Genomic DNA, 22,125 nt, shown 5'->3' with positions numbered 1-22,125 from the left:
TATGACTTCATTATGCTAATTATTATTATCTTAATATATGTGTCATTTCTAAAATGGACAATTAATTAAAAACGAAGGGATAAAATTTTAGGACAAAGGTGCATTTTAATTAATTTTCATATTTATTCATAAGAATTCACATGGCGTGTATCGAAGAAATGGACTTACGTTGACGTTTCATGGAGGAGACTGATTGTTATCTGAAGAGCCTTTGCAAATCTCATATTCTTTGGAAAATGGGACGTAGTTTGAATAGTTTCACGTCAAATGAAAAATAATTATACAGTCTCCTTGTATGAATTTAAACTAATCATCTTTTAATCAATTCATTATTGAAATTAAATTAATTTCAATTAATAAAAACAGGGCTTTAGCATGTACATATATATGAAGATGCTATGATAAATCGAGAATATATCGAAAATAACTTATAACTGTCTGAGGGGCTAAGGAAAGAATATTTACTGTCTGTAGTAGTAGGTACGTTTGTGAATATTTGGCTTTTGCTTTTCCAACTCTATATAAACTCTCCATTTTCTCTCTTTCCATTAACTTGAGATCACTCGCTATTTCTTTTTCCTATTATTTTCTCTTCACAATTTATTCCACCGGCAACAAAAGTAAGCATGCCATCAGAATCCGGCAAAGTTGTTTGTGTCACCGGCGCCGGCGGTTTCATTGCCTCTTGGCTCGTTAAACTCCTTCTAGAAAAAGGCTACACTGTCAGAGGAACCGTTAGAAACCCTGGTAAAATTAACATTTAATTTTTGTGCAAAATTCATGATGCATTTCCCAATTGATTCAAAAAAAAATTATTGTAAAAATGTGCGCAGATGATTCCAAAAATGGTCACCTGAAGGAACTTGAAGGTGCAAAGGAGAGACTGATTCTGTTGAGAGCTGATCTTCTAGACTATCAGAGTTTGAGAGAAGCAATTTATGGCTGTGACGGAGTTTTCCACACCGCCTCCCCTGTCACTGATGATCCAGTAAGCATTCATGTTTTTCTTTTTTTTTTGGTTTAAATGTAAGCATTTGAGCTTTTGAAAACAGTCTATTTACCCGCACAAAGTAGTCATGGTGAGATCTGCGTATACTATCTGATTTCACTAGATATATTATTATTGTTTAAAATAAGGAAAATCACAAAATAGTACTACTATTTAGAATTAAAGCCATTAGAATTGCTTCACGGGATTGTTTAGAGCCAATTAGCTCTCTAGTCTAGTGCTCTGGGATTCTTCCTTTCATTTTCTGTTAGTGGTTGATTGAGATTTATCGAAAAGAACAGGGATGGAAGAGACTGAAATATGGCGTACAGTATATTTTAAAAAATTAACTAAAGAAAAGAAAAAGGAAGGATCTCGATCTGTTACGTAAATTGGGGGCCCACGTCTGTAACCATAATTGATCATCAGCTGACACATCGAAGACGCACTAGCAAAGTTGTTTCAGCTTTTAGTTCCACTAACTACTAATACATGCCTCGAGCGCGCCGGAGTTAAAATTTTTCGCAAATAAATATCGAAAGGAACCGAAGAATATTCTATGATTTACCATATAGTAAAATTAATTTAAATCTTATACATGAACCGTATTTTTCGTTGAATATGATTTGGATCACTCTGCATGCAAATTGAAATATATTCTTTTTTACACTATTTGTGGTGTTTTTGGTTGATAAATGGTGAAGGAACAAATGGTGGAGCCAGCAGTTATTGGGACCAAGAATGTGATAACAGCAGCAGCAGAAACCAAAGTTCGCAGAGTTGTGTTTACTTCTTCAATTGGTACAGTATACATGGACCCCAACCGGGCCCCTGATAAAGTTGTGGACGAGACTTGCTGGAGTGATCTTGACTACTGCAAGAATACTAAGGTCCGCTAGTACCTCAAATTGGAAAAATGATAGTGACAATTGATAGTGATAATGTCAATTTACTTGATATGTTTATGCAGAATTGGTACTGCTATGGGAAGACAGTGGCGGAAAAGACAGCGCGGGATGAGGCAAGGGAAAAGGGAGTGGATTTGGTTGTGATTAATCCAGTTTTGGTGCTTGGACCACTGCTTCAACCAACAGTGAATGCCAGTGTTCTTCACATACTAAAGTACCTAACTGGATCTGCTAAAACATATGCCAATTCAATTCAGGCGTATGTTCATGTTAAGGATGTGGCACTAGCCCACATACTTCTCTACGAAGCTCCTTCTGCATCTGGCCGCTATATCTGCGCGGAGCGCGTGCTTCATCGCGGTGATGTGGTTGAAATTCTCGCCAAATTCTTCCCGGAGTATCCAATCCCCACCAAGTAATTTTACTTACCAAATCTTTCAGCAAAATTTTTATCATTATTTGAAACATATATATACACACGCGCAGTACAAAAAGAAACCAGACAGCTTTTGTAGCTAAACAGGACGAGCGCTTAGATAATGTAGTTCTTTTTTAAATTTCTTTTGTTTGAAGGAGTGATGTGTTAGTAGATTACCCGACAACCAAAATCGTATAATATATACTTTTATTAAAGAATTTGACTATGTATTGATGCTAGAAACAATAATAAAAGTACCCATTTACAAACATCCAAGTATGTTTCTAACAAGATTTCTCGACCTGAATTTGCCTTTACCTACAAAAACATCAAAATCTTGTCTGGTCCCGGTCCCAGACATCTTTAGTGTCAACAATGGTGGGAGGGGACATGCTTTTTTAAGTAATTTTAATAATCATCTCTAACGATTATTAAACTGAAATTGATATGTAATGATTAGTAATTAATCACGTTTGATGATCATAATTATCATATGTTCAGGTGCTCGGATGAAACGAGGCCAAGGGCAAAACCGTACATATTCACGAACCAAAAGCTAAAGGACTTGGGTTTGGAGTTTACGCCAGTGAAACAATGCTTATATGAGACAGTGAAGAGTCTGCAGGAGAAGGGTCACCTTCCAGTTCCTACTCAAAATGATGAACCTATTAAAATTCACTCTTAATTATAATTAATTAGCTCTTAATTAACTGGTATTAAGGGACGATTATTAATGTTAAAAGGCTTCCCTCTTTTTTGTACCAAATTAAAATAAAAAAAAAGAGCTACTGCGTGTGCTTATGAAATGTTTGTAGTGTTCCTAATTTTGTGTTTCAAAAAAAAATTTACTTAGAAAGAAAAAAAAATCCAAATATATATTCTCATATTTCTTTAACAATAACAATGTGAAGTTAACTTTTAGATTTTTTTTTTTTTTAATATTGTCAATGTATTATCACTTTGAAGTCTACATACAGTACAGTTATGATTTGTCCTTATGCATGTAGTATCAACTAATTGAGATTTAAAGTTCAATTGGGATCGTTGCATTTATATTATATCATACATGCATGCAATTACCAACTTTTATATTAGAAAAAAAATGGATTTATATAACCTACTCTAACAAATTTGAAAGTGACTGGTGGTTTGATTTGATTTGGTTTGAGTTTGAAAAAAGAAATCCGATTATATTTGGGTTAATTTGGTTTCAACTTAAAAAAATCAACCGAAAATCAAATCAATCTGATATTATATATATATAATTAAAATTTTATTTTATATGTAATAATACTTATTTGATGTAATTTTTAAATATATCTTATAATTTTTCATAATTTTTATCTTTTAATATATTTATTTCATGTTTGAAAGATAGAATTCTTAACATAAAAATAAAATTAGTACTAATGCAAAAAGAAATCAATTCAACAATAAGAATAAAAATAATATTGAATATTTGTTTTTTAGTTTTACATAGATTTGGACAATTAAAATACATGATTTAATTTTACTTTCTTTTAATATTTAGTCATGTAACTAATACTTACTAAACTTATTTTAGCATGATTTAGTACTTTAAATTATGATCAATTTCATTATAGCTTATTAATTTGCAATATTTGTTTTACGCGATTTTTCTTCTTGTTGTTGGATATTTTAGTGTCATTAATCATATCATATTTTTGGTTATTTTCTCGAAAAATAATTTAGCTAGTTGCATTTTGATAGGATTAAAGAAATATTTTAGGTACAAGTAAATTATATGTTTGTATGAATACATTATCAAAGAAATTCGAAAAATCTGAAGTTGAAAAATCCAAATTTTATTGATTTGGTTTGATTTATAAATTCAAAAATCCGACATAATTAATTTGATTTGATTTTTAAAAAACCCATATCAACCCGATCTTGTACACCCCTACTTAAAATTATATGTTAAAGTTCCTATTAACACCATAAATTACAATCTTTGTTGTTTATTACATTTAAAGTTACAAGAAACTAATTGTTTTTTTTTTCACTTTTTCTTTGCTCTTGTATGCTATCAAAAACGAAAATCACTCACTTCCACATACACATGACACATTAGGATCATTAAGTGATTGATGCTGCAAAAATTATTGTTTAAGAAATGGGTTGCCTATGCACCTTTCCAGTTAGGGGCGTGCATTCGATTTTTCAGTTTGATTTTATACTTATTCAATTTGAATTTTTTGATTTTTGATTTGAAAAAGTGTAACTCAATTCAAATCAAAATAGATTTGGTTTGGTTTTTCTCTTTTTTATTCTGGATTTTTTCAATTTGGTTAATCGGCTATGTCAATATGCAATTTTAAATATACTATTTAATATAAATCACAAGTAAAATGTAAAACACAATACTTAAAAATATATCAATTATAGATGTCCAAAAATAAACTAATCATAATAAAAATAACTAAAAACTAATCATATATTAAAAGTATACTTTTTTTTATTTATATAAATTTGTTTTTTTGGTTTTTCGATTTTCATTTCTCTAATCCGATATCAAACCAAAAATCTAAACAAAGTAAATAATAAATCCAAAATCCAATCCAAATTAGAATTCGATTTAACTTACTTAATTTTTCAATTTAACTCAAATAGTGCTTACCCCTATTTCTATCTAGCTTAAATGTGGTTCCTTTCAATTGGAGTTTGTCACTATGTGGATTAATCAGTCTATTCTAGTTAGTCTTATCTACATTAGCAAGACTTTAGACTTCATTAAATTACCACAAAAAAAAAAAAGACTTTTAGGCAGAATTGACAATCACTTATTAGAACCTTAGGAATGTCAACTAAAAAAGAACTAACATGAGGAGGAGATAATTAAGTTGAAAACTCAGAACTAGCAGAGCCTCATATATTAAACAGAGCTTTGGCCAATTAATTGTTAGAAAAATGAAAGATGGTAATTAATTTTTTGTGTACACACAGATAATCCAAACAAGTAAAATGAAATTAGGACTTTTCTAACTCTTATTGTTTTGTGTTACAATCATCATTACTATTCATCAAAGTTGAAATGGCGTACCAAAGATTAATTTGGGGGAAAGGGACTTCCTCAGCCCTCTTTGGAATCCAATTAAATTTTTTCATACACGACTCGAATATGAATTAGTCAAGACCCCACCAACGATCCACCGATTGTTTTGGTCAAACATGCTAAGGGAACATAGATGATAGAGCTAACGAGACATATTAACATTAAATTTCTCATCAGAAAACATTCCTTAAACATGATTAACAACCAACTAAGATTAAGGAAATATAGATAAAACTAAAGATCAAGGAAATGTAGATAACAGCTAATTTAATTTTCATATATGGCCTTCCAGGAGGCATAAGCAGTTCTCTCTTATATAGAAAGTCTATATGGGATTCTCATCATTTCAAACTAATTCTCTAACATTACAACACTGGATCATTGGCAATAATGCCTATGAAAACAGGTTAAGACGATACGAGTTCTAACTGAATTGCACACAGTATCTGTTTACATTTAACCCTTCAGTAAACATGTCAATTAGTGGTCCTCTGCTGAGGCAACTGCATACGTAAAATGTCTTCTCTAGGTAGATTGTTCAATTCAGAAACTTGTAAACCTTCTTGCCCTGTAAGCGCCAGAAGATGTGTGCCTTCCTTATTTCTCCGGAAAGCCAAGTATAAGATACTGCTCAGATAACCTAACAAACATGAGGCACCTAACAGTCCACAAAGAACTTTAGACGCCTTTCCTAAATGGCCATCCTTGATAGAGGTAATTAACTTTTCTGCTAAATAGTATATATTTATTCCCATGATTAGTGTACCAATAACCCAGGTAGCTGCTGAAACCTGTAAAAAGTTGTAGCGGAAAAAATTGATCAGTCAATGTGGAACAAAGGTTGGACAGTGTTGCTAGTAATCGAGATAAGAAAGCAAACCAAGAACGCAGAGAGAACTTTTTGGCCAAGTCATAGGCATAGAAACGTGTTGTGGAATATACACATAAACGATTTTCAAACTACTAACAAGAAAGGTGATTGGGTATTACGGCCTAAGCTAATTATGCAAAGAAAGGGAAGCCCATTGTCGTACCTTTTGAACTCCCAAACTCCTTTATTGTTACCCAATGTGTTTCAGTTTGATGCTATGCAACTGTTGATAGAATGAATTTAACTTTTTGCATGCAGGTTTTGTATCAGAAAGTCGACTATCCTAATCAAGAGAGCAAGAGTTCTATACTATTAGAGACTAAGGACCTGCTACAGTTGACCCAAACTTGATACTGTAAAATCAGGTGCTCTTGGAATTAGTTGTTGCATCATTAAGTAAGCTACATTTGTTTCATCAGTATTTTTAGTTTTTTACACATGAAACTCCTGTATTCTCATTGGTGCAACAATAGTATGCAAAAATTAAATAAGCTAGAAGATCTCTCACCGCAACTGGATTTGCGTGTGAACCCATCTTGGTCTTACTGCTTGTGAATTTGAGCAATGGAATCAGAGCAAAGGGGAGCTCAAAAGATAGGATCATCTGCAGAATAACAGATAAGATATTTGGATTAATATTTAACAATCTAGAATAAGAACTTCTCATGAAAATTTTGTCAACCATATTAAAAATGAGACCTCAGTTATGTATCATGTTTGTATTATTAGCAATAAACTTTTAATGTCAATGTTCTTAACTAAAGTGAGTACCAAGTGTACCCCGATATAGCAATTATGTATCCCAAATAAGAATCTGCACCTATATTTGTATGGTAAGACTAGAAATATCTAGAAAATGACAACTGGGTTGTGCCAATTCAAATATGCATGTGTTTAATGTTCCACTCCTCTAAGCAAGTCCATGGTCCTTTTAAGGATATCAATTTTTTATTGTTATTTATCAAACTCATGAATAATCCATATAATAAGGTCAATTTATTTTCAACTGTTGTTACATATAAACAAAGAGCTCAGCATAAATGGTGGAGGACTCAAACGACCTCTTAACATTTTGGGGGTATAGAATACATAGACCTAGTTCACGCAAGTGGAAGACCCCAACAGTCAGTCCACTTGTCAAGTTTAGATTATCCAATTTCATACCAGCTAGTGTTCTATAACTGTACAAAAAGCTTAAGTACAGATACTTTACCGAAGCAATAATGATCAAGTTTCCAGCCCCACCAGAGCCTCCAATGAGTGAAACAACTAAACTTGGAACTATGGCTAAGCATCGAGTTAAGAAGTTCCTAATCCATGGCTTCAGTCGCAAATCAAGAAAACCCTACAGAACAATAAAACAAATATTAGTTGCACAACTTTGAAAACATATTTGACATTCACTGTGGCTCTCTTGCACAAGATAAAGGAAGAGGTTTGGTTTTACATTTAACCTAAACTAATCATGAAGGTCCACCAATCAAGAACCAATTTTGAATAAACCTACACAGATTATCAAAACAGAACACTAATTCGATTTTACCTAACAATTATAGATTATAGAACCTCATTACACCCTTAGTTTTAGGAAACAGTAAGAAGTATATTCTCATGTTCTTTGATAAATTAAGAAATTGGTCTCTATGAAATGTGTTTATCCCAAATGCTTTTGTCTTAGATCTTAACAAATACAGGTGATCTAGTTATGTTTTTTAAATGTCAAAAAGAACATGAGAAATTATAAGACAAAATGATATAGCATTTGATTACCTGCATAACGTATTGCCCAGCGTATGTCCCAGTTATAGTTGAACTCTGCCCTGATGCTAGTAAAGCAATTGCAAATAGCTTGGAACTCCAGTTGCCTAAAACATTCTGTAAGTAGTAACGTAAAAAGGAACATCGTCATTAAGATTTAAAACATCATAACATGAATGAAAAAACATAGCTTTGCATAATTGAATCTCAATGATGTTGTAGTATGGTGTCACCTACTTTGAGTAAAAAAGAGGCTTTGTTCAAGTCTAAGTCCTGACACTTCTCCTGATCATCTGGGCTCATAGAAGGGGAATTGCAGACAGCACCAGTTACTGAGATAACTGATACATTAATAAGAAATGCCACCATCAAAGCCAGACCACTTTCGATCAGATAATATCTGCATGCCTCCTGCGAAATTATTTTACTAATTATGTCAAAACTTGCACACCTGTAGGTTATAACATAATCCTAAATTCAAAATAAAAAGAAAGATTAGGACATCAATTAGTTTAGGGCGTTCCAATCTGAACCCAAAATAATCCTTTAATTTTACAGAAACTAAAGAAAAAGGAGAACCAGAAATGAACTATCTTTTAAGTCAACCACGTCGTGTACGAAGGTCGCTGACCATCTTACTCGGGATTGACAACCACACAATAATTGAACTAATAAATTATTGAGATAAATTTGGGTATGAGAAGATACTCCAAACAAAATGACAACATGAGTTTATAGTAACATAGTATGAGCATAAGCATCAACGATAAAATGATGCTACTTGATTCGTAGCTAACATCAACAAGCATAGGATAGTCAAATTTTCTCTTTGTTTTCTTTTCTTAAGTTGATATGCGTGCATGAGGAGGTTTTTCATTATTAAACATACTTTGATGCCATTGACGGATCGAGGAATTTTCCTGGAAAGCACCAGGGCTGAATGGAGGAAAAGATTGTGGCTGCAGAAAGTGAAAATTATCAGCATGACAATAGTAAAATGATTATCCAAAAAAAAAATACAGAGAACATCCATATACACTTACGGCATAACCATAGCACCCAGAAGTGAAATAGCAAGCTTAGTAGCACCAGTCCCTTTGAGTTGAGGAACGAAAAGCCCCTGGAGAACTTCTGAGGAGTCCGGTTTTGCATATCCAAGCTCCACAAAGAAGCATACTGCTACGGTAAGTACCAGGAACGCAATAAAGAATTCAAGTGTCCGAACCTATAATGTTAGTACACTTCATTGTCAGATGAATAAATGACAGAAGGATAGATACAAAGACATTTGTTTTAAACTAGTTTTAATCTACGTGTGTTGCACATGTGTACCACGTTAATCAATAAAAAAATAGATAAACAAAACAAACTGATTTTTTGAAAAATAATGCTAAAATTAAAATAAATGCAAAAAAAATTCAAATGATGAAAATGTCATTATATTGCCACTGTAGCTAAATCTAATATGTTTAATTTGAACATAATGATGACTTAACTTAAATTAGTTGTATAGTAACTTAACTTCAAAATTTCGTGGAAACAATGCTCTCGGTGCACGATAGCTCCCTTTGCAAACTTGCACCAAAACCCATTCTCATGGCGAAAAGAGGTCGAGGTAGGCCACAAAAAGATGTGCTGATCGATGCAAAGGCTACGGCACGTGCCCCTTCTGCGGGGTAAAAGATAGACAGTGGTTTCGAGTTGAGTCCCTCAATCACTGCGACCGAAATAAGGGGAACTCCAGTAGATGAGGAATCACTTATACACAATCGAGGAAATGGGATGAGTACTGAGAAATCTCTATTGTACGTATTCAGAGAAGTTATATTGGGTTAGGGTGTTATTGAATCTGGATCCACAAGCTATGGAAACATGAAGGAAATTACCCAAGGGGTGCAGGAAGATGAGCCAGAAACCCAACCTTCAGGTCCTAAGAAAGGAGTTGCTCAACAACTAAATTTGGGGGAAGATGCAAATACAGATGGGGAGAAAACTTGGAACAGCCTGGTCACATTGAACCATACTGCCACCACGGGTATGCCTTTATCCTACAACTCACCGAAGATAATTGATGGATAACTGCTAAAATTACTTCATGGATGGCTAGAAGGGTCTTATATGCCAGAAGAATTCAGCTAATTAGAGCAGTCTTGATGGAAGTGCAAGCTTATTGGTCACAACTATTTCTGCTCCCCAGAAGATTATTAAACAAGTAGAGACTGCAATGTAGAAGCTACTTATGGTCAGGAGAAGCACAAATCATCAAGTGAGCTCTTATGGCATGGGATAAAATATGCTTACCAAAGAAATGGGAGGACTGAACATCATCAATATGTGAATCTAGAATCAAGCAGCACTTTGCAAATTACTTTGGGCTTTAAGTCAACAGAAGGAAAAACTCTGGATCACCTGGATCCACACGTACTGCATAAAAAGGCGAAATGGTTTTACTGTGGACCTTCCTAAACAATCATCATGGATGGTGAGGACGATACCAAATATGAGGAAGTTTTGGGCATCCACATTTCAGAGGCATATAAAAGAATTAGAGGAGATGTAGCTAATGTAGAATGGAGAAGCCTAGTTTGTCACTCGGTTGCCTGCCCCAAACAAGTGTTTACGTCATGGGTAGCACTTCATGGAAGATTGAGAACCAAGGATGTCTTACTCAAATGGAACATGCAAATTACTGGAGATTGTGTTTTATGTGGATGTCACCTTGAGACCTTGCCTCACCTATTCTGACTGTGTGTATTACACTGAAGTGTGGGAAGGAATACTACTTTGGTTGCACTGGCAAAGGACCATACTGACGTGGGAACAAGAATGCTGCTGGATACAACAAACATGCAAGTCAAGAACCCCAAGAAAGGCTCTGCTCAAGGCATGCTTCGTAGCTGTGGTACATGGTACATGAGGGGAAAGAAATGCCAGAATTTTCAACAAAAAGAACAGGAATAAGGAAGCAGTGGCACATGAGCTAAAAACAAACATGTGCATACGAGTTAGGAGAAAGGCGAAACTCATTACTCATATTCCTTCTATAGCATAGTAAACCGAGTGTATTGGTGGACTTGTATAGTTGCACTGGATATTTGTGATGAGCAAACAGGTTTGATTGATTTTGTAAATATTTACTGGTGACTATAATAAATGTCAATTAATTGCCAAAAAAAAGGCATATAAAACTGTTTTCTAATTATCGCGTAATTAGAATCGATAGATCACTGTCAACTTAATTTCTGAAAAAATGGTTCCATTTTTTGGAGAATAAAAAAATTAGACTACTATTTTAAAAAAGAGTTAATGTACAATTTGAAGTACTAAATATTAAGAATTCATACCTAGTTCGATAAGAAAAGATTGTCTTTGACAAGGTAAAGAAGGCGAACGACATTTCTCTTAGGAGCTTCGTGTTTTTAAATATATAGATAGATAGACTCTCTGTTCCAATAACTGTTGACCATTCATAACCAATTTATTCAAGCATAGGTTTTCAAAGTGAATGATACAAACATACCCCATATTGTTGCAATAGAAGTAGAGTCAAGGTACTCAGCCCTGTGATAAGCACGCCACACCATATTGGTATTTTGAAGAGCATGTTTAAAGCAAACGCTGTCCCAATGACTGAACAATTGAAAGAACATTGGAATTAAGAAAAAACTCAACAGAAGTTCAACTTCAACATGAAAACCCTAAGCTATTCAGTTCTATCTAGCTTTTGATAATCTACAACTAATTTTGCAGCACAGGTAGTATAGAATCGACGTATGTTGTGCAAGTTAATTCTGTCATTGCTATAGCTGAAGAAAATAGTTTAATTAACTTCAGCATGAGAGAGTATTCTCCTTTTCCTTGATTATTTGAAGTTTGCACGTTCTAATTACACATTGTCTCATGCATGCTGCATAATAAGTGACGAACAAACTTGTTACAAACCAAGGTAGAGCTGACAGGACTATATTAAACCTCTTACTACTAAGCTTGCTTTGAAAAGATAGATGTCTCTTAGGAGATAGTATCAAGAAAGATTTGAAGTCTTCACTTGTCGAGGAACACTTATGACTTACCCTCAGGAATATCACACGCCACAATAGCAATTTCAGCTATGACCCATAAGATGAAATTTGGCACCTTTGCATACTCCTTTCTACAATGCTCCGCTAGATGCTTTCCTGCAATGAAGCCAGGAGTACATCGATATCATCACTCTTATGCTTTTTAGAATGATAAGAAGATCGAATAATCAAAAATCATGAACCTGTAACAACCCCAAGATTTGCTGCCAGGGATTGGATCACAAGAGCGGCAAAGGACGCCAGTAAAATTATCCAAAGCAACTGTGGAACATGTACAAGTTTTGTTAGATAATTGCAAATTTACTCTAGACACATGCATACTAGATTAAGAAGAACAGAGCAAAGCAGATACACACCCCATATTTGTACTGAGCCCCAGCTTGTAAATCAGTTTGAACTGCAAGACACATTGTTCAGAGATAAAACAGTTACACGCACAAGTAAATGTGATCAGTAAATCCAATTCATTACCAAGACTTACAATTTCCAGGATCGATATAGGCAATAGAAACAAGGAAACCAGGGCCAATATATGAGAATATGTTCTTCCAGCTTTTCTTCTGCAAATATAAGAACATACATTAATCAATTCACACCAGGAATTTCACATAAAAACTTACTCCAACTAAAATAAAGAACTGTATTCCAGCTGTAACTGATGAATAATAGTAGCACAGATACTTTGAAGAGCTAGACATGTTATGAGGGGAGACAACGTGTTACAGAAGTTAGTATTACCAGCTTTCATTCTCCGTTATATAAGAAACAAAATCACTCAACCGATTACTCATCACATTGGCGGGTAGTAAAGTCAGAAGTTCCACATTCAAAACGAGCTCAAACGAATTATGACAGATACTCCAGTAAAATCTAGCCACACATTGTCACAATGAACCAGATTTTGTACATGCTCATCTTCAAATTGAGAGGTCCTTTATCAGTGAGTTCAGTAGCATGGGTACATCCACCCTTGCGGTACCAGGTTCAACTAAACCCAATACTTTGAAATCGGAGCATAAATTTGAATAAAAATTCAATAAAATTATAAACAAATAATAGATGTGAACTCAAAACTTTTATAATCATATCAAGTAAATACTAAGAATCTTTAAAAAAAAATGAACTCATCCGCCTCGACTAAGTAATAAATAACTACGAACCGTTAGTAGCTACAAAATAACACATGAATTATGGAAGTAAAGTATCATTTAAAAAAAAATATAGGAGAGAGAAGTCAGATAACTGTAAAACCTTTTGGAGCTGGTAATTGACTAATAGCTAAAACAGAGTAACAAACAGATAAAAATAAATGGCTAACTCAGAAATAATATAACAAAAGTGGTTTCGAAATCTTATATATACACCAAAGATAGTTGCTTTAGGCAAGAACCACAAATCTACGAACCTAATTGTTGGATCCACGAGAACACACACAGGTACTTAAAAGAAAATCACGAAACCCAAACTTTCCAACTTAAAATTAGATCCAATTTTTCATCTACCAGTCTCACAATTTTTCTCAAAACTAAGCAAACTAAAAAATTAAAGGAAATATCCAACATCTGAAGTCAAAAATTAAACTCACAATACAAAAATAAAATAAAAAAATATATCTATATTAAAAAAAAAGTAATAATAACTCGATTTTCTCTAATAAACATTACATGTTCATAGCTCTAGTTGACAGTAGTATATGACAGATTTATTAATTCGAAGAATTAAACATATTTAGCTCTAGTTTGAAACAATTTTTAAAAAAATTGTGATTTCATAAACTTGAAGTTGTGGGACAGATTTAGCCGAACAAAATACACTAGCTTATTATATCAAATAAAATAATAATAAAAAAGTTAAATTAACATAAGACAAAAAAGAAAAAAGCAGAAAAGGACACAAAATACAGTGCGAGTGAGAAAAAAGATGGAGAGAAAACTGACATCGGGTACAACAATTTGATCATATTCAATATCATCAATTAATGGCTGATTCGAATGGTTCTTATTTGCAGGGCTTGTCATAAACTGCGGTTGTGGGGACGAGTTCGCCGCCATCTTCTCACCCTTCACAGTAAAAATCATCTATTACAAAAATATTCAACTGCTATAAAGTATATATACAATTTCAACCGAATGAATGTACTATTACCAAAAAAAATGGATTTAACATATAAAGTTAAATTTATAGATCCTCACTCATTTATAATTAAGTATTTTATTTATATAAAAAAAAACAACACATTACTACAATATATGGCGTAGAGAAAGGAGCATGGGTTCACGTATGAACGAGAAAAAACCGGATTATAAACTACTAAAAAATACTAATAATAGGCTGTAAATAGGGGAATTTCAGATCCAATGAGAAATCGAAACTGAAAAATGACTGAGAATGAGCAAAAAAACACCAATTTGAGAGATGAATGTAATGAAAAAATACCTGATGCTGCAGAGAGGAGAGAAAGAAAACGCGAGTTTTAGTTTTTTTTGTGAGCTTCAGTTTATTTTTTGTCCTAAATTCTTCGCCATCTTTATTTATAAATATAAAAGAAAGTGAAAAGTCTTTTAATACTCTTTTTTTTTTTTGTTAAATTAAGACTTGTTAGAAGATTAGATTCTTCCTCTCTCTCTCTACTCGGTTGGTTGTTGGCTGTTGAGTTTTTGACCAAAATAAGCTATTTTAAAAATCAATTCACTAAAATAATATGTTTTTAATTTTTTTTACAAAATTAGTATAAACGTACTTTATGATAACGTTTTAGAATATTTTCATTATAAAAATTCAACAGACAAAAAGCTAACGGGTTGACGACGTTAAATACATAAACGTACCTATGAGTAACGTTTTAGGTGTAAAACGTTACTCAAGAGTACGTTTTTGGAGAATCCAATCATGGGCCACTGACTCCAATCCTGCAAAGGTGGAGTCAAATCATTCAACTGTAAAACGTTACTACAAGTAACGTTTTACACCTAAAATGTTACTTTGACTCCCGTTTCTTAAGAATCTAATCAAGGGCCTTCGACTTCTGCAAATGTAGAATATATTTAGCTATAAAACGTTTCTCACAGTGACGTTTTACCTTAAAAACGTTGCTTTCAATTACAACACTCTGTTAAAGTCATATTCCTCAATTTTTCAAACTGATCAAAATGATTATAAATAAATGTTGTTGTAATATTTTGCATGTTCAAATATAATTCAACAAAATTTTTCCTTGTGTGGTCCATTTTAAAAATAATATTCACAACCTTTGATTTACATGCAATTGGTATTATGAAACGCGTACCTATATATATACTTTCAACAGTTCAATTTACATGCAATTGGTATTATGAAAATCTTTGATTTTATTTATATGATTTATAATGTTATATAAAAATATTAATTGGATTAACATCAATATGACAGACATTTAAATGTATCATACTCGATGAAATTTTGTGAATATTATTTTTAAAATGAACCACACAACGAAAATTTTTGCTAAATTATATTTGAACATGCAAAATATTACAACAACATTTATTTATAATCACTTTGGTCAGTTTAAAAAATTGAGGAATATGACTTTAACGGAGTGTTGTAATTGAAAGCAACGTTTTTAAGGTAAAATGTCACTGTGAGTAACGTTTTATAGCTAAATATATTCTACATTTGCAGAAGTCGAAGGCCCGTGATTAGATTCTTAAGAAACGGAAGTCAAAGTAACATTTTAGGTGCAAAACGTTACTCATAGTAACGTTTTGCAGTTGAATAATTTGACTCCGCCTTTGCAAGATTGGAGTCAGTGGCCCGTGATTGGATTCTCCAAAAACGTACTCTTGAGTAACGTTTTACACCTAAAACGTTACTCACAGTTACGTTTATGCGTTTAACGTCGTCAACCCATTAACTTTTTGTCCGTTGAATTTTTATAATGAAAATATCCTAAAACGTTATCATAAAGTACGTTTATACTATTTTTGTAAAAAAAATTAAAAATATATTAATTAGGTAAATTGATTTTTAAAATAGCTCATTTTGATCAAAAACTCTTGCCTGTTGGTAATTAATCCTTTATTTGATTCGCGGAATGAAAATAATAATTTTGAAATATTTTATATTATGTTGCGTTTTTTTAAAAGTCGCTTTGATTAACTTAGATTATATCATTTATGATATTTTAAATGAAAAATAATTAAAATTCAAATATTATGTGAAAAGTATTATAGTTTTAGAATAATATGATGAAAAAATACCTAATTAAATGTTAGCAAAACTATTACTCTCGTTATTCACTTTTATTTGTCATGTTATGCTTTTCGAAAGTCAATTTGACTTATTTTTAAAGTTATATTAGATTACATTAATTCGATTTTTAAACAAAAATTTAGTTATTTAAAAACTATATGAAAAGTACTATTTATTGTAATTTTTTACAATGTCAATATGGTGAAAAAATATATACTAAAATATTAGTTAAGTTTTTATAGTTCGACTTTAAAAATAGAATGCATGACAATTAAACAGAGCGAGTACTGTTTGACTCTATAAAAGAAAATTATGACAATTCAAAATGAACGAAATATATTTTTTCTATTTTTGAGTTTGTTTCATAGTTATTTTATTCTATTATTTCAATATAAATAGTATGAAATAAGTTATCCATAAATATAAAATAAAATAATTTTATAAAATACCTTAATAAATCCTTCAATTCATTTTACTTTGTCAATAACATTAAATTAATTGATATTTTTCTTAAAAGAGTACGAATGACAAATATAAAGTGAAGTTATTTTAGTCACTCTGTATTTATGTCTGGTCCACCTTTACTTCATCATACAAGAGATGAATATTTAATTTTTTTTAAGTCAAGAAACAAATTATTGTTTTTTAATTATTAGTAGTATTATTCTTTTTTAATATAGTTTATAATAATTAAAAATAATATAACAAAATAATTATATATCTTTAAGACATGTTCTTAGTCAAATATAGACAAGTACAGAAATAATAATAAAAAAGAATAGTAATATATTTGACTAGAGACTATAGTCTATAACCGTTAAATGCATTATGTCAATTTTTGGCTTATGTAATATTCAGATGAAGCCAAAATTATGAAGCACACAGCGCAACACAGACGACGTTAAAAATTCAAAATCTTAACTACTTTTATTATTCGCTTTTGATTTTCATATTATATTTTGAAAAAGTTAATTTGATTAATTTTAAAAATTATATTATATTATATTTATTTAATTGTTTATATTCAAAATTATACTAAAAATACAAATTATAATTTTTTTGCATATCAATATGATAAAATATACATCACAAAATATAAGTCAAAATTTTAATCGTTTAATTCTAAAAAAGAAATCGTAAAAAGTGGACGGGATTGAGTATAATCTTGCCACTAAGTACGGGCTCAATTTACTAATTTAATCATGATTCGTACATTCTATGTTAAAAATAATTTGTCCGCTTTTAAATGGATAGATTTATTAAGAAAATAATGATTAACGTAATAATTTATTATTATATCCTTATTAATTATGAAGTAAGTGAATTAATAATTTAAAATTTTTAAGAACTTTTACCTTTTTCAAAATTAATTAATTGAAAATATAATAATTGAAAAATTCAACATTTTCATGTACGAGATCGCTAACACATGGCTTAACTCGATAAAACACATTGAATGACAGCGGATTTAAAAGTTTTTTATGTTCATAATTTGATCCTAAGCCATTAATATCTATTTTAAAATTAATAAGTATTTATGAATAATTGATTATAAATTATTTTTTAATCATAGTATTTACTTAAGATAGATTGGCTTCTTATATGAAATTAAGAAGTTATAATCGGAGTTAAAAGGGGAAAAAAAATCAGAAGAATACATCAATTTTTTATAATGCTTCGTTATGAACAATTTTCTTTAAATAAAGTCAACTCCATTACTTAACTAAAAAACATGAAAATTGCTGCACTTACAGCGTTTTCATCCAAATTGATTTCTTTTTACTTTAAAATTGCTGATTTTTTTTAAAGATTGCTGCTTTCTTCAAGGCAGCAACATGTTCAAAAAAAAATTTTTTAAAAAAAGGGTAAAAAAAGTTAAGATTATTACTGCCTGGCTAGCGATATAAAAAAAAGTCACATTTTTTAGTTGTTGAAAAATGCGGCAGAGGCAGCGATGTTTAAAAGAAAAAAATTGATAAAATTATTGTTGGAGCGGTAATTTTTATGTAACCTCATCAATTTTGTCAGAATGAAATCGCTTTGTCAAAAGCAATTTTACTCTTTCAATTAAAAAAAAATATTAATATACTTTTTTGAAATTTTTGACAATTTTTTCTCCTTTTTAATTCTAAACTTTAATATGTTCATTCCGATGACATATTCATTGTGATCTAATACAACACAATCGATTAAATGAGAAGACAAATACTTTTCTCATCTTGGTACCCACTTCTCTTTGACAAAATAGTCTATAAATGGTGAAAAAATAATCTTGATTTAATAAAACACAATTAATTAAGTGATAAAAATATTTGATGGATGTAGAAGGATAATATGATTTTTAAGAAAAAAAGGGTAATATGATTTCTATCTTAACTAAAAGTTGTTTAGTTAACTATAGATCATTAATAGAAACATTTTGCCCTTTTAGTATTCTTTTCATATGAATTCGTATTAGTTAAATTAATAAACAAAGTTGATTATAAATTGTAATAAATATTATTATGATTACTTTGTCATAAATTTGTAGGAATATTTATAAATATTATTTTAACTTTATTATTTTTAAGATTAAATATATGTGAAACAGTTTCGAACACGATAATATTTACAATAAAAGAAAATTAAATAAAATCAAAGTTGTACCTACTCTTTCCTTATTGCCATATAGAAGAATCGCACATTATATATATATATATATATATATATTCCTTAGTTTCTATGCTTATTCGACGGATCATAGGTTTTGTGGTTTTAGTTTTAATTTATATGTCTATGTTATAATGGATATAAAGTTTAAAATTTAAATTTAAATTTAAATTTTCATTTAAAACAAAATCACAATTATTTAAAATGATTATAAATCATATTACTGAAAAGTAATGAGATAATACAAGTATCCCTTTTTTACCCTTTTCGGCCTACTTAGCACTATCTTGTAGACTCAATGTTGATTGACTTTTTTTTCAACTAGTGTCACGTAAACTGAAAAGGGGTAGAAAATTACTTATAAAATAAGTTCATGGGTAATAGGACTTTAGTATAATATAAGTGTGTCTCTAGGATTTTGAACATATATTAACGAGATATTTTTACATTTTTTCAAAAGTAATATATCACTTAAAAATTAAAATTGAGACAAACAAGCGTGATATTAATTAGGAGTTAGTTACTTTTTCTCATTTTAATTGATTCATTCAAGCTCTTTTCACGTCCATCGTAAATTGCATAATATATAATTATAGTTTATTTATTTCTACTCAATAAATAAAAAAATGATATTTTTTTTCTTTATTATGTATGTGGAAAAAATAATTGTTGATGAATATTGTGGGACCCATGTTGTCTTATGTGGCGATTTGTCCACAGAAAGGCTATTGTTTCAGAATGGATCCTTGTTGATTATTCCAAGCCCACATTGAATGGTCCAACTTTTAGTGGGCCCCATCACCTTGACTTTTAAAGGGCCTAACTTTTTGCCTTTTTGTACATTAAGAAGAGAATATAATAATAAAAGCCCAAATTGGATTTGATGACAATGAAGCCCAAATAAATGTTGCTACTACTATTCAATTCTTGTCTAGTCAACTTCCTTTTAGGGAGGGACAAATGAGATACAATAGGGATTCCCCCACCCCACCACCACCCCCACAAAAACTTGATTTAAAAATTAAGAATAATTTAAATTTATTTTTTATCTAATAAAACAATTTACAATTCCGTAAATGACTAAGAATTGTTTTAGATTATAAGTTTCAAAAAAAATAAAATTTCTTCAGCACTGTGTCAAATAGAAAAGGTGCAACTTAAAATGGAACAAAGTGACTATTTAATATAAGGGAAAATGGTCAAATATGCCCCTAAACTATTCGAAGACGTCTAGATATACATCCGTTTAAAGTTTGGTTGACTGATGTCATTGTTGTCCAACTTTTCACATAGGCCTTAGTTGGTCTGCTAGAAATATCCAGATTACTTACATTTTTTTAAATATAAAATGTAAACATCACATCACTTTTATATTAAAAGAGGGGTCAATTATGCCCCTAAACTATTCGGAGCTCTTTTAAACCTATCCGACCCATAACAAAAGGGGTCAATTATGCCCCTAATCCAAGCTCTTCTTTTTTTTTCATTTTGTACCCTTAATCTTATATAATCGTTATTTTTTTAATAAATGTGCAAGACTCAAAATAAAAAAGTAGAACCAAGTTAAAGTAACAAGGCAGCGTTCAATTAAAAAATTTATCTATTAAAGCACATCGGTCTTTAAAAATCAAAAGCAACTGTGGATTAATTGGCACATTTAGTTTAATTTTATTTAAATCGATATGTGACTTTGATCATAATATGAGATAAATTATATTCACAGCTACTATAAAGAAGCATACAAGATAAGCAAAGTATTTTTGTTTCCTAAGCTAATAAAAACCATTCATGATGGAATTTTATGTTTTTTTAAAATAAAAAGGTATGTTGAGAAAATGAGAGCCACTTATTGTGGGGGAATCTAAAATTTTAATTAATTTGCACTGAATTAAGGGACCACGACAAAAGTATACTTTAAGAAATTAAAAAAATATAAAAACAAAAGTATAGTGGAATTAGTCCAGAAACATTATATTATATAATTTTGAGAAAAAAAGACATATGTACTTGACTTGGGTTAAAATTTTCTTATACTAAACTTCAGTAGCCATAATTTACATAGTGGAAGGGTTTGCAAAATTATTTTTTTTCTCAAAATTTTAAAAGGGTGAAATCCAAAATATGAAGAGGATTTAACTTATGTATGGAAAATATACATTTTACATATCAAAAGGGATATTATTATTTAACTTGCCATAATATTTTTTATACTTTATTTTACTATTTTGTCAAATTGAATCAATACTTTTAATAGATACCGATGAGACAATAATAATTAATTTATCGAAATCTCCATTGTTTATATAGTGAAAGATACAAGAAATTCGACTAAATCATCGAAAATCTCATCATTTGCTTTAAGTTAAGAAATTAAACGGAGAATCTCTTATCCATTTCACGTATTAAGCAGCATAGCCAATGAATTTGATGCCTTTCTATTAAGTGCTGTAAAAAATGAGATTTCAACTCATTAAAGTTTTAGTTCATTTTAAGAGATACCCGATTTTGTTCAATTTAAATCCGTTTTGAGTTTCTTTATTTGAATTAATGTCTATAGTGAATGTATGAATTACTATCTATTTTATATCTTTTATAATTTGTTTATCCATTAGTAATTTCTCTTTTAAATTTTTCATTAGTTGAAATTTAAATTGTGGACATAAAACTTAATAAGAATATATTTATTGAGATTAAGCGGATCAAATTAGGCGGGTCAAGACCGAACCAATTTTAAAGCTCATTTGAGCCCATAATAAATTTGGACAGGTCAGGACCCACCCTAATTTTTATTTTCCAACACATTTTATCATAGAGAAACTTTCACATAGCTTAATTACTTTCCATAACTATAGTTTGATAATTACAATTCGTAGCTATATTTACAGGGAAGGAGAGAGGCGAGCGAGATTGGAGAGAGAGTAGAGAGGGAGAACGAGAGGTGAATTGTAAATGTATATCAGTTATATAATTGTTTAATATATATATATATATATATATATATCTATGTATTTGTATATATTCTAGCGAATTATACATATTCAAACCTGACTAATTATATAAACTCGAAGTCAGTTCACATAAGTAATGTATAATATTAGTTGCAAGTGGTAATTAAAGCAAACTATAGCTATAAATAAATAATTAAGTA

The 22,125-nt window shown here is 30.7% G+C and overlaps 2 protein-coding genes across 2 annotated transcripts; one reads left to right on the top strand and one right to left on the bottom strand.

The window, feature by feature from the left end:
• Positions 1 to 626: 626 nt before the first annotated feature.
• On the top strand, positions 627 to 2,999 carry CCR2 (cinnamoyl-CoA reductase). The gene is made up of 5 exons (NM_001247368.1): positions 627 to 747; positions 834 to 988; positions 1,693 to 1,878; positions 1,959 to 2,311; positions 2,816 to 2,999. The coding sequence occupies exons 1-5, from the start codon at positions 627 to 629 to the stop codon at positions 2,997 to 2,999; spliced, it is 999 nt and encodes a 332-aa protein (NP_001234297.1).
• Positions 3,000 to 5,639: 2,640 nt separating this feature from the next.
• LOC101246519 (metal transporter Nramp1) lies at positions 5,640 to 14,658 on the bottom strand. Its single transcript, XM_004235892.5, has 14 exons — positions 14,535 to 14,658; positions 14,036 to 14,158; positions 12,580 to 12,658; positions 12,455 to 12,495; positions 12,281 to 12,359; positions 12,090 to 12,194; positions 11,537 to 11,646; positions 9,060 to 9,241; positions 8,906 to 8,975; positions 8,254 to 8,427; positions 8,029 to 8,133; positions 7,472 to 7,603; positions 6,767 to 6,862; positions 5,640 to 6,178 (listed from the first exon to the last, which is right to left on the bottom strand). Exons 2-14 carry the CDS (start codon positions 14,147 to 14,149, stop codon positions 5,864 to 5,866), a joined length of 1,602 nt encoding a protein of 533 aa, XP_004235940.2. The 5' UTR covers positions 14,150 to 14,158; positions 14,535 to 14,658; the 3' UTR covers positions 5,640 to 5,863.
• Positions 14,659 to 22,125: the final 7,467 nt, after the last annotated feature.

The sequence above is a fragment of the Solanum lycopersicum genome, chromosome 3 (genome assembly GCF_036512215.1).
Source record: "Solanum lycopersicum chromosome 3, SLM_r2.1".
NCBI classification, from domain to species: domain Eukaryota; kingdom Viridiplantae; phylum Streptophyta; class Magnoliopsida; order Solanales; family Solanaceae; genus Solanum; species Solanum lycopersicum.
Note: the sequence above shows the minus strand (reverse complement) of the source record. Positions and strands in the feature narration are given on the sequence as shown.